The following is a 12,309-nucleotide window of genomic DNA, read 5'->3' as shown; positions in this document are numbered from 1 at the left end:
TCTCAATTAGTGATCAAGGGGGTAGGGCCCTTTGTGGGTGGTGCCATCCCTGGGCTGGAAGTCTTGGGGTTCTATAAGAGAGTAGGCTGAGCAAACCAGGGGAAGCAAGCCAGTAAGGAACATCCCTCCATAGCCTCTGCATTAGCTCCTGCTTCCTGACCTGCCTGAATTCCAGTCCTGACTTCCTTTGGTGATCCACAGCAATGTGGAAGTAAGCTGAATAAACCCTTTCCTCCTCAGCTTGCTTCTTGGTCATGATGTTTGTGCAGGAATAGAAACCCTGACTAAGACACCTCCCAAGGCAGATTTTTTTAATAGAATATATTTTGATTATGTTTTCCCTCCCCCAACTGCTCCCAGATCTGCCCCACTTCCTCACTTTCCTAAATCTACACCCCATTCTCTCTCATTAGAGAACAATCAGACATTATGGTTGTTTGAATTAGAGTGGCCTCCATAGACTCAAATAGTTAATGCATGGTCATTGGGGGAGGTGCTTCTTAAGAGAGATTTGGAGGTAAGACCTTGTTGGAGTAGATATGGCTTTATTAGAGAAAGTGTGTCACTGGGGTGGGTCCTATGGTTTCAAATGCTCAAATGAGGCCCAGTGTAGAACTCTCAACTACCTCTCCAGCATGATGTCTGCCTGCATGCTGTCATGCTCCTGCCTTGCTACGTTGCCATGATGATAATGGACTAAACTTCTGAATGCAACCAGGCCACAAGTAAATGTTTTCTTTTATAAGAGTTGCCATGAGGGCTGGAGAGATGGCTCAGTGGTTAAGAGCACTGACTGCTCTTCTGAAGGTCCTGAGTTCAAATGCCAGCAACCACATGATGGCTCACAACCATCTGTAATGAGATTTAACGCCCTCTTCTGATGGATGTCTAAAGACAGCTACACTGTATTCATATAAATAAAAATAAATGTCTTAAAAAAAAAGGGGTTGCCATGATCATGGTGTCTCTTCACAGCAATATAATACTAAGACAGGCATCTTAAAAAAATTAAGATAGAATACAAACAAACAAACAAACCACAATAGGACAAAACAAACAAACAAACAAACAACAACAAAAAAGAGTCAAAGAAAAAGCATTAGAAACACATACAGTACCAAGACACACACATTTGCACACACAGAAAATGCACAAAACAAAATCAGAAACCATAACATATAAGCAAAACACTTGTAAGATCAAACAGATGCCCAGACAAAACATTACCAAACAAAAACCCTCCAAACATTTTATGTTTTGTGTTTCCACTGCTGGACATGGAACATGCCCTTAAATGTGGTTTAAACACACAATGAAATTATTCCACCATAATGTCTGGTTGTTCTGTAATGAGAGAGAGAGACTGGGGAGTGGATTTGGAGGAGTGAGGAGGTGGGGCATCTGGGAGCAGTCCGGGGACAACAGCTGTCAACTGGAGATAGCTTCTGGGTTAGGGATGGGGACTTGTGACCACTTCCCTTTTCAACACTGGGACCCTAGTCTAGCTTAGGCTCGAGCCATGCTGTGCATGCTGCTATAGTCTCCGTGAGTTCTTATGTGCATCAGACCTGTTGTGTCTGAAAGGCTTTGTTTCTTCAATGTTGTCCATCCCTTCTGGCTCTTACAACCTTTCCACCTCCTCTTCTTCAGAGTTCCCTGAGCCTTGAGAGGAGAGGTTTGCTGGAGACATTCCACTTAGCCGTGAGTGTTTCAGGGTCTCTCACTTTCTGCACATTATCCGGCTGTGGGTCTCTGTATTTTGTCCCATCTACTGCAGGAGGACGCTTCTCTGATGATGGCTGAGGAAGACAGTGATCCATGAGTATAACAGAATGCCATTAGGAGTCATTTCATTGTTGCATTCCTAGTTTAGCAGAACAGCAGTATTTGGGTTTCCCCTATGGCCTATCTAGCCTCAAGTTCTTGGTTCTCTGAGCAGTGTTGGACATGGGTTCCATCTCATGGAATAGGCTTTACTTCCAAACAGATAGTGGCTTAGTTACTACCACAATTTTTTTTTTCTTTTTTCTTTTTTGTTTTTTTGAGACAGGGTTTCTCTGTGTAGCCCTGTCTGTCCTGGAACTCACTCTGTAGACCAGGCTGACCTTGAACTCAGAAATCCGCCTGCCTCTGCCTCCCAAGTGCTGGGACTAAAGGTGTGCGCCACCATCGCCTGGCTACTACCACAATTTTTATGCTACTATTTTACCCATGTATCTTTTAGCAGATCAGGTCACCATTGCAGATTTGAGGGTTTGTAGGAGGATTGCTATTTATTTTTTCTTTTTGTAGCATGCAGAGTAACTTCTAGTACCAGGAAGGCTTTTAGTAGGAGTGAAGGCTCCAGGTAGACACCAGCTCAGCTTCTCCATGTGCAGTGAGTCTTCAGCAATAGGGCCTTGCTGTCGGTCTGTGGAGAGCCACTAACAGCTTTGGCAGTAGCCTGGTATCTTAGGATTTCCATTGTTGTGAAGAAACACCATGATCATGGCAACTCTTAGAAAATAAAACATTTAATTGGGGCTAGCCTACAGCTTCAGAGTTTTAGTCCATTAATATTATGGCAGGAAACATGGCAGAGTGCAGGCAGGCATATGCTGGAGAAGGAGCTAAGAGCTCTATATCTTGATCTGAAGGCAGCAGAAGGTGACTCTGTCACTGGATGTAGCTGAGCACAGGAGACCTCAAAGCCTGCCCCCACAGTGACACACTTCCTCCAACAAGGCCACACCCCCTAATAGTGTCATTCCCTATAGGCCAAGCATTCGAACACGTCTATGGAGACCATACCTATTCAAACCACCACACTTGGGTTGTTCAGGATATTCCCTTTGGCTAGTATCTTGAATAGATGTAACCCATTCCCAGCGCTGGCCTTTGAGATTTCAAAAACCCATGTCATTCCTGTTGGCTGTCTTCCTTCCTCAGGGTTGTTGTCTTAACATGTAAGTTCTTAGCTATCGCTCCAGCACCAAGCCTGCCTGCCTGCCTGCTGCCACACTCTCCACCATGCTGGTCATGGAGTAATCCTCTAAAACTGTAAGCAATTCCCAAATAAACCTTTCTTCCCCTACAAGTTTCCTTGGTCATCGTGTCTGTCACTTCACAGCAATAGAAAAATAACTAAGATATGAACCAGAAAATGGAAGTCATCACCAGTTTGTTAGAAAGGAGTAACTTATTCTCTGTTCTGAAGTGGGGTGTACATGCAGGTTAGAGTCCTAGGTTGCTAGACGCATCGTTAGCAGAGCTGTGTGCACATAGCCCAAGTCAAGTGGAGCCCAGGTTAAGTTATTCCCTATGCTTGCTTTCACCAGAACGACTTCTTACTAGCCTAGATCAGGACAAAGACTGATTTGAGCCACGTTTCCTAACCCTATAGGAAATTACTGAATCGTATCAACATGATCAACAAGACCAAATTCTGAACGTAAAGCAAGAGCAAGTCTTAGTCAGGTGTGGCTTTGCTGCTGTTTATAGTTCCCATTCTGCTCTCCTTTTTTCTAGAACTCTCTCCCACTTTTTTTTTCTTTCTATAAAACACAATGTACAATAATCCTACTCCCATCTGGTCCCCAAGAGGCAGGTTGCTCCATATCCTTCATCTCCTCCTTCAGTCTACTGCTGATATTTGGTCTACATGATTGCTGGCTGTCTCAGGAGCTCTTTTCACCTTGAAACTTTGTGACAGTTTGCTGTCCACGGTGATGGCAGCTAGCGCTATTTTAGCGGCAGTGATCTTCCTTTGATTCACCGGAAGATGTGCGTGATGTTGACAGTGGGGTAGACATTCTGCTGCCTCTCCCAGAAGCAGGTGAAGCTTCCTATTGTCTTCTGCAAGTGAACTGAGTGATGGTTATTCCAGCAGACTTCCTGAGGCCTGTTACCAGCTTCATCTCAGCTTCTATGGAGGCCGTCAGGGTGGGGCTCACAGGGCCCTGGATTTCATAGTCTGTCTCAGTCTAGCTGGCAGGCCTATGATGGGTGAAACAACTTGCAGTCTCAGCTGGGTGTTATGCTGCACATCTATAATCAGAGTATTTGGGAGGTTGAGACAGGAGGACTGCCACCAGTTCCAGGCCACCTCTCTTTCAAAAAACCAAACTGAAATAAAACAACATAAAAGAGAACAAAGTTAAAATGAATCCTTGTTAATACTACTCCTAAGAGGGGTCTGGAGAGATGATTCAGCACTTACAAGCACTCGTCTTAGAAGACCCAGGTTCAATCTCCAGAATCCATATTGGGTGGTGTGGTTCTAAGCAGATTCACATACCTCTGATCTCTTAGGTACACACACACACACATACACACACACACACACACACACACACACACACACACATATACATTCACATATATGCACTCACACATACACACAAAAAAAACCCCTCATAACAATTTACATATTCTCTGGAAATTAAACTTAGCATTAAAAACTAGTTCAAAATAAAAGAAGACAGAAAATTGGGTCATAGTGGGTGGGAGTGGAGCTGAAAGGAGTTAATAGGAGGAGTTTGGGGTGAATGTGCTTAAAATATGCTGTATGGGATTCCCAATGAATTAGTGAAGATATTTAAAAATGCTTCTAATTATAAGTAGTAAAAGACTTAATACATAATTCTTAAATGTATGCTTATTTAGTAAACAATTCCAATTATTAAGTTTGTTGTTTTGTTTGAGGCCAGGTCTCATTATATAGCACTGGCTGCTCTAGAATCCAGTGTGTAAATCAGGCTAGCCTCAGGGTTGTGGCCATCTTTCAGCACCATCACACTTAGCTCCACACATCACTTTAGTTTATGACTGCCACGTTATTGTGCCTCTCGTTTATCTACAGAAAGGACTTGAACCTCATACTACCCTCTGCTCTCCTCTTACAGACTAGCCACAGTTCCTTTTCTTCACATTATTTCTTGAGAATAAAAAATCCAATATTCCAGACCACTGAACTGAAAAGTAGTCTGCTGGGAATGAGTTAGGATAGCCTTCGGTCCTTCGTGATTGCCACTCAGAGTGGCTCATAAACCATCCGAAGGGCAGCTGGATCCTCCAGAGGTGAGCTCAGGACAGGTGAATGCTGCCTTCTGAGCAGGGCTGCTGTGAACAAAGGGAGAACGTGACAAAGGCATCAGTACACTCTCTAACTGACTCTCTGGTTTATAAAGTTATGAAATGTATTTGCCTTCTGTTAAACAAAATCCATAAGTAAATGTCAAGTTGATTGGTTAAAGCTGAATGCAAAGGCTCGAGCCTGAACTCCATCACTTGGGAAGCTAAGGCAGGAGGACTGTTACCACTTCTAGGCTAGCCTGGGCTACAGTCTCATTAATACCAGGGAAAAATATTGATTGTTCAAGACAATGATTACAGGAATGACTAGAGACCCCCAGCAGGTATTTTCATTACTTTTGCCCTCAGATTCTAATATGCCTTCTGAGGAGATGTTAGTTTCAGATGAGCTATTGTTAATGATCCATTGACTCTGTAAACACTTGCTGAATACATAAGTGTCAGGTACTTTATCATACTCTCAAGACTCAACAAACAAAACCAGACAAAAACACCTTCCTTCAGGAGTTTTCAGTCTGGGGAAGACAGGACTAGAGGAGTCAAATACTGATTTTTTTTTTTTTTTTTTTAAGGGAAAAGAAAAAAAAATCGCACAGGGAGAGGCTCAGTGCTACTGCTGGGACCAGCACTCCTAAGGACAGGCGTTCAGTGGTATGACTGATTTAATTTCATCTGGATTGGAACTATGGGTGGGAGAAGTTTCCACAAGGAAGAGAACCTAGGATTTGTAGTGGAGAAAAGCTTTGGGGAAGAACAAAAGAACTAGAGAGGTGGTCTACTTTGTCCAGGTGCAGAGAGGACCTGGAGGTGTTACAAAATGCATGAGAGGGTGGGAGGAGCCCTGTGCAGTGATTCTTGTAGGTTACTTTGGATTTAAGTCATTTCAAAGTTGGGGTGAAAAGACTGGAAATCCATGTAATCAATTTCTATGATCAACCAATGAGAATAAAGTTTTTTTTTTGGTGTGTTTTGTTTCTCTTTTTCTTAAGTACAAAGTAGCGAGGACTCAAGACAAAGGTCCTAAGGAAAACTCTGGTACAATGAAATTCATCACTTCTTCCCTGGAGCTTATAATTCTTCCCAAGATTCATTTTGTTCTAGTAGGGCCTGTGTATAGATCCACTCAAAGTTTATTGCTTAAATTTGGAAGTAAATGATTTTAGGTTTTTATCCAATGCAATGAGCCCTTGGCTTCTTCTTATTCCACAGGTATACTACTGAACAGTCTGTGGCTCCGTCATAGCTGTAAATAAAATTACTTACCTACACCAATAGTACAGGTATTATGACTAAACATTAATATTTATATAAAGCAATTAACTAGGGACACAGAGTTTTTATTATGCCTTATATTAAAAATTTGCTCTGTGTTGGATGCATTTGTTGGCATAGAAGTCTAAGGTCCATGAGCTCACTGATTTGGTTAGGCTAGCTTAGCTGGCCAAGGAGCTTTAGCAAGCCTATTCTCTCAGTGTAGAGGTTACAGGAGTTATGTCACACTGGCCTTTTACTGTGCTCTGGTGATTTGAACTCAGGTCCTTGATGTGCAGCAGACACTTTGCTGAGTCATTTCTTTTGCCTATTGGAGATATTTGCTGCTCCTCCATGCCAGATCTCTGGTGTGGTATGAGGACTCAGAGATAAGGGGGAGGAAGAGGCTTCTGGGAATCCTTTCCAGAGGCTGGTGAGGTCAAAGCGATTTTCTGTTTTAAAGATAAGAGTCTTACTATGTAGTCCTAGCTAGCTTGGGAACTCCCTCTGTACACCAGGCTGGTTTCACAGAGCTTGACGGATGTGTTTCTGCTACTCGAGAGCTTATATTAAAGGTGTGCACCACCACACCCGGACAAAGTTATCTTGTTAATACCCAGAGGTCACTCTCATTCTCTCAAGAAGGTGCAGTGGAATTTTCCATAACTATGCCAAAACGGATAGCAATAATGTTCAGAAGCAGCTAGGTGATCCAATTGGTTTCTAAGGGATAGAACACCTGGTTTAATTTTTTCTCATCCATTTTTGTCCTTGAAAAGCTACTTGTCATGACAATGCTTTGCTAATGTCACATACTAGTATTTTAAAACGTAAACCCTGCCGGGCAGTGGTGACACACGCCTATAATCCCAGCATTTGGGAGGCAGAGGCAGGTGGATTTCTGAGTTCGAGGCCAGCCTGGTCTACAGAGTGAGTTCCAGGACAGCCAGGGTTATACAGAGAAACCCTGTCTCGAAAAAAAGAAAAAAAACAAAACAAACAAAACAAAAAAACGTAAACCCTATGCAATTCATGTTGATATATCCTAAAGAAACACAGTTTTTTTTGTTTTTTTGAGCAAGGAGATCAGTGTTCTAATGCAACCCATGTTTGAACAACCACAGACAGAACTTGCACTCCATTTTTTTGCAGTGGTTTCCTCCCACTGGACTGCACTTCCAATTCTGCCGGTCAAACGACCCATTTCACCTAAAACATGATCCCAGGCGCTGGTCCAGGTCTGGCGCTGCGCGGAGCCCTGCTGTGGGGAACACTCAGGGGTCCCGCTCACGTCGGCCTAGAGGTTAAACTCAGGACCTACGGAGGCTCCGGTGAAGCATCCGGACTTCCGGCTCAACTAGGCCACGCCCGGCCTCTTCCAGGCGGTGGCGGTCCGGAAGGCGGCGGCGGCCCGGAAGGCGACATCGGACACGGGAGCCAGAAGGGGCGTTTCTGGCGCGCCACGCCTTGTAAGGGCGGAGCCACGCCCACACAGAGAGGCGTGGTCTCTCACCGGCGCGGGAAAAGGGCGGACAACGCGTACGCGCGCTCAGACAGCGAACGCGCGCCACGCATTTAGGGGAGGTATGGCGGCCGCGGCGGCTGCTGGGAGCGGGACGCCCAGAGAGGAGGAGACTATCGGAGGAGAGGTAGCAGCTTCGCAGGCCCAAGCCCCGACGAGTGCACCCGGCGGGGCTCGCCTCTCGAGGCTGCCTCTGGCGAGAGTAAAGGCCTTGGTGAAGGCAGACCCTGACGTAACGCTGGCGGGACAGGAAGCCATCTTTATCCTGGCGCGTGCCGCGGTGCGACGGGAGAGCAAGGGCGCCTGGGTGGGGAGGGGGCGTGGTGTTTAGGGGGCGTGGTGTTTAGGGGGCGTGATTCGAGGGGGCGTGATTCGAGGGGCCGTGGCGGGCCCTGGTATGCTGACCTGACTCTCCTGAGACCTAGGAAGGCCTCTGTAGGCCCGGGTTTGAGTTTGTTAGCCACTCTCCTCTTCACGAGGGCCCACGCAACTTTAGTTCGCATGGCTCCCGTAGATGACACAGAACTTGAAAGGGATCCCAGTGAATGAGTGGGGTGGGCTTATAGATGTTAGAACTGGGGGATAGTAGCTATGGAAAGGGATAGCAGAAATATTTTCGTGACGTTTAGTACAATCTTAACTTCTAGAACTTTCCTGTGTGGAAGAGGCCCTCCTTCACCCTTCTTGTCCACGTGTATACAGGATTGCTCATCTTAATGGGCTAGAATCCACTAATCTCTGCTTGTTTTTTTTTTGTTTTGTTTTGTTTTGTTTTGTTTTTTTTGTTTTTTGCAGGAACTGTTCGTGGAGACTATTGCAAAAGATGCCTACTGCTGTGCTCAACAAGGAAAGAGGAAAACTCTCCAGAGGAGAGATTTGGGTAGGAGCTGTGGTACCTCAAAGTGGAAGGGGGAAGCTAGGGGCTGGGCTTTTCTTATAGCTGGTTCACAAAGTGTCATTGAAGCAAGGGGAAATTTGGTTTTTGATTTATTTGTCTAGCTGGTAACCCTTGCATGTGTGTAAGCCTTTAGAGACTACCTCTCATTCCCTTTTGTGCTGCCAAACTCTTTTTCTAGTATCTTTAGAGAGAAAAGTGAATTTAGGAATAAGACAGGATTATAGGATGCCTTGAACAGCGTTTTTGTTGGCTTTTGTGGTGTGACAGTTAAGAGAATAGTGTAAAGATGGATCTTACGTCATCAGGGTTATAGTTTATAAATGATGTCATTTGCATAGAATTTCATGTTGGCTATTATGTGGATGATACTGTTTTGGGTTTGATGTCTAAATGGCAAGAGCTAATCAAGTATCTCTTTACCTTGTATTTCAGATAATGCAATAGAAGCTGTGGATGAATTCGCTTTCCTAGAAGGTGAGTTCACTGTCAGCACAGACTATTTCTCTGTTGATGATGTGAACTTCAAACCTTATAAAACCTTATAAAAACCCAGATGTGTGACAGCAATTCTCCCTGCTTCCTATTTTGATAGAAAAAAGGAACATTTTTCCATTCTTGGGAATTAGAAATTCTACAGGGAAATTGCAAGCTTAAAAGAAGAAGGAGGGAATATAAAATACCAGTAGAGTTGGATTTAGATTTTGAATCCTATTTATATCTCCATCCCTAAATATCAATATTGCTTCCTTATAAGGTTAAGAATTAGAAACAATTTGTAACTCTTTTTAAAGTTCACTTTTATTTGTGTGTGTGTCTGCTTTATTGTGTGTGCGTATACGCCAAATGTATGAAGGTACCCATAAGAGCCAGAAGAGTGGTAAATGCAAAATGCTAAACCTGAGTGTTGTGATCAGGTCTTCTGGAAGAGCAGCAAGCACTTTGTGTTTTTTTTTTGCTCTGTTTGAGACAGGGGTTTCTCTTTCTGTGTAGCCCTGGCTCTCCTGGAATTCACTGTGTAGATCAGGCTGGCCTCGAATTTGTGGAGATCCAAGATCTGCTTGCCTCTGCCTCCAGAGTGCTGGCATTAAAGGTGTGCTCCACAACTGCCTGCTGATTAGCAAGAGGTCTTAATCACTGAGTCATCTCTCCACCCTCAGTTCCTAACTTTAAGACAGGGTCTTATGCAGCTCAGGCTGGCCTTGAACTCTCACCCTGAGGCTGAGAGTGACCTTGAATGCCTCTTCTGTTTTCATCACCTCCCAAAATGCTAGTAATAATAATGATAATAAGTAAATGCTAAATAATAAATAATAGTAATAAATAGGCATATGCCACCTTGCCTGGCTCTGAAATCTTTTCATCTCTTTTTACTCTGTTCTTCTCTGTGGCAGCCTATGCCCATGACACTCTTTAGATGTTCTCTTTGAACATGTTTTAGGATATCTTTCCAATGTCTACTTCAAGTCTAGTTTTGTTTTGTTTTTTGAGACAGGGTTTGTCTGTAGCTCTGGCTGTCCTGAAACTCACTCTGTAGACCAGGCTGGCCTTGAATTTAGAAATTCGCATGCCTCTGCCTCTCAAGTGCTGGGATTAAAGGCGTGCACCACCACTGCCAGGCTTCAAGTCTAGATTTTTGAGTATTCTCTTTGAGTTGTAGATTTTGTTTTTCCACCTATTTGTCTTAAAAATAACTTGAATTAGTTGCCCAACTTGCTTTATAGCCCAGTGTATGGTCATCCTTGGTGGTGTTCTTTATATTCTTGAAGAGAAAGTACTCTATTCTGTTTTGCTTGCTTATTTTATCAGTTGCTGAGTAAGAATTGCCGCTTAAATTCTCCTACCACAACTGTAGATTATTTTCACTTAAGATTCTGCTTCTGTTTAGTTTGTAAGACAATGTGGTTAGGTATGTAAAAGTTTAATATTATATTTTTGACAGCCTATAGTATTTAATTTATAGATTGACTATCATTATGTCTAGTGATTGGAGACTCCCATTTAAAAGGAGGTTATTAGACCTTCCCATTTAGACAGACTGAAGCTTGATTTTTTTCTCCCTCAGCCTACCAAACAGCCCCTCTCAGCCCTCTCAGATTGGCCATGCCTTCAGGGCCTCCATAGCTTTTGAGGTTGGCCTCACTTTGTGACTTTGCCCTCTCTTAATATGATTTTCAATTATTGAGAAATTTTATTTTTAAAATATGTTTAGTTTTCTTTGTTGCTCTAAACAGAGACTTTTCATCGACAAAAGCAGGAGCTGCTAGGTGTGGTGGCTCATGCCTGTAAATGCCAGTCCTTGGGAGACTGAGGCAGCAGGATTTTAAGTTTGAGGCCAACTTGTGCTACAAGTGGGGCGCCAGCCTAGTTTGGCCAGTGACATACTGCCTTAATCAAAACAGAAAACCCCCCAAAAAGTTATTATTTTTTAGTTAGAAGTATTGCTGGTTTGCTTTTTCTAATGTTTATTCCCCTGACTTATGCTTTATTATAGGATTAAGAAATAACTTTGGCCTCTCCTTTTACTGTGCAGGCTCCTTCAATCCAGTGCTTTTCCTTCACTGTGAACATAAAATGAGGCTGTTTTGGAAGCTGGTGGTTGTTACATTGCAGCTTTACTTCAGGGTGAAGAGGAGCAGATGTCATGCTTGAGGCCCCACAGGCCAAAATGCAGAATGCTTCCTAGGAGTGTGACTGCCAGAGGCCACTCTGGTTTTCCCAGATAGGCCACTTGGTTCTTTGAAGAAAGTCCTGTGATTTTTTTTTTTCCTTTCTCCTTCTTATATGTTTAAATCTGTGGCTTCTGCATGTACGGAGGGTTGTAAGAGGCATGGGGGAGGGAGGCCTGTGTCCTGTGGATCATTAGCTCCTTTCCTTTCACTTCTTTTTCTGTCAGCGCAGGTAACTGTGTCTAGGACAGTGCTTCTCAACCTTCCGAATGCTGCAACCCTTTCACGTAGCTCCTCATGCTGTGGTGGCCCGAATTATAAAGTTATTTCATTGCTACTTCATAACTGTAATTTTGCTACTGTTATGAATTATAATGTAAATATTTTTGCCAATAGAGGTTTACCAAAGGGGTCACAACCCACAGGTTGAGAACCACTGGTCCAGTGCCTTCTGGTTCTATTAGGGTGGATGATAGCTCCTCCTCTCTTGCCCCCTCATCTATTCTCGGCTCAGGTCTTTGCACTATTTATAAACGTGCTCAAATGAGATGTTGATAATTCGTTCTTTTTTGTTGTTGGAATTGCCCAACTGCTAGTGGCTCTTTGTTCTGCATTGTGTACTATGCCTTTTAAAAAGCTTTTTCTCTTGTGAATAGACTCTTGAGGGGCATACAGACTTGTGAGCTCAGGTGCCCAAACTCAACTGAGACTTTCTGAAAAAAGATTAGAGGGACTGAAGAGATAGATCAGTAATTAAGACTAGACTATGGCAGAGGAGCCACGTTCATTAAGTTCCAGCACTCACAGCCTCCTGTAACTCCAGCTTCAGGGGGAATCTGATGCCCTCTTCTGGTCCTTATGGGTATTGTAGACACACTACATGTATACATGTAATTAAA

The 12,309-nt window shown here is 43.6% G+C and overlaps 1 protein-coding gene across 4 annotated transcripts in view; it reads left to right on the top strand.

The window, feature by feature from the left end:
* The first annotated feature begins 7,718 nt into the window (after nucleotides 1-7,718).
* Nucleotides 7,719-12,309, top strand: part of Pole4 (DNA polymerase epsilon 4, accessory subunit) — a 29,958-nt gene continuing 25,367 nt past the window's right edge. The window contains exons 1-4 of one of the 4 annotated variants that reach the window (XR_004122089.1): nucleotides 7,719-8,126; nucleotides 8,642-8,726; nucleotides 9,177-9,218; nucleotides 11,275-11,485. Coding sequence is in view for 3 of the 4 variants with exons in the window: in XM_031382252.1 (XP_031238112.1) it covers nucleotides 7,911-8,126; nucleotides 8,642-8,726; nucleotides 9,177-9,218; nucleotides 11,275-11,366 (435 nt within the window). In the remaining variant the exon portion in view is untranslated. The remainder of the gene's footprint in view (nucleotides 8,127-8,641; nucleotides 8,727-9,176; nucleotides 9,219-11,274; nucleotides 11,486-12,309) is intronic. The other 3 variants (XM_031382252.1, XM_031382251.1, XM_031382253.1) reach the window with 3 other exon arrangements.

The sequence above is a fragment of the Mastomys coucha genome, unplaced genomic scaffold (assembly GCF_008632895.1).
Source record: "Mastomys coucha isolate ucsf_1 unplaced genomic scaffold, UCSF_Mcou_1 pScaffold20, whole genome shotgun sequence".
Taxonomy (NCBI): Eukaryota; Metazoa; Chordata; class Mammalia; order Rodentia; family Muridae; genus Mastomys; species Mastomys coucha.
The sequence above is the reverse complement of the archived record's forward strand: the minus strand, read 5'-3'. Positions and strand labels throughout refer to the sequence as shown.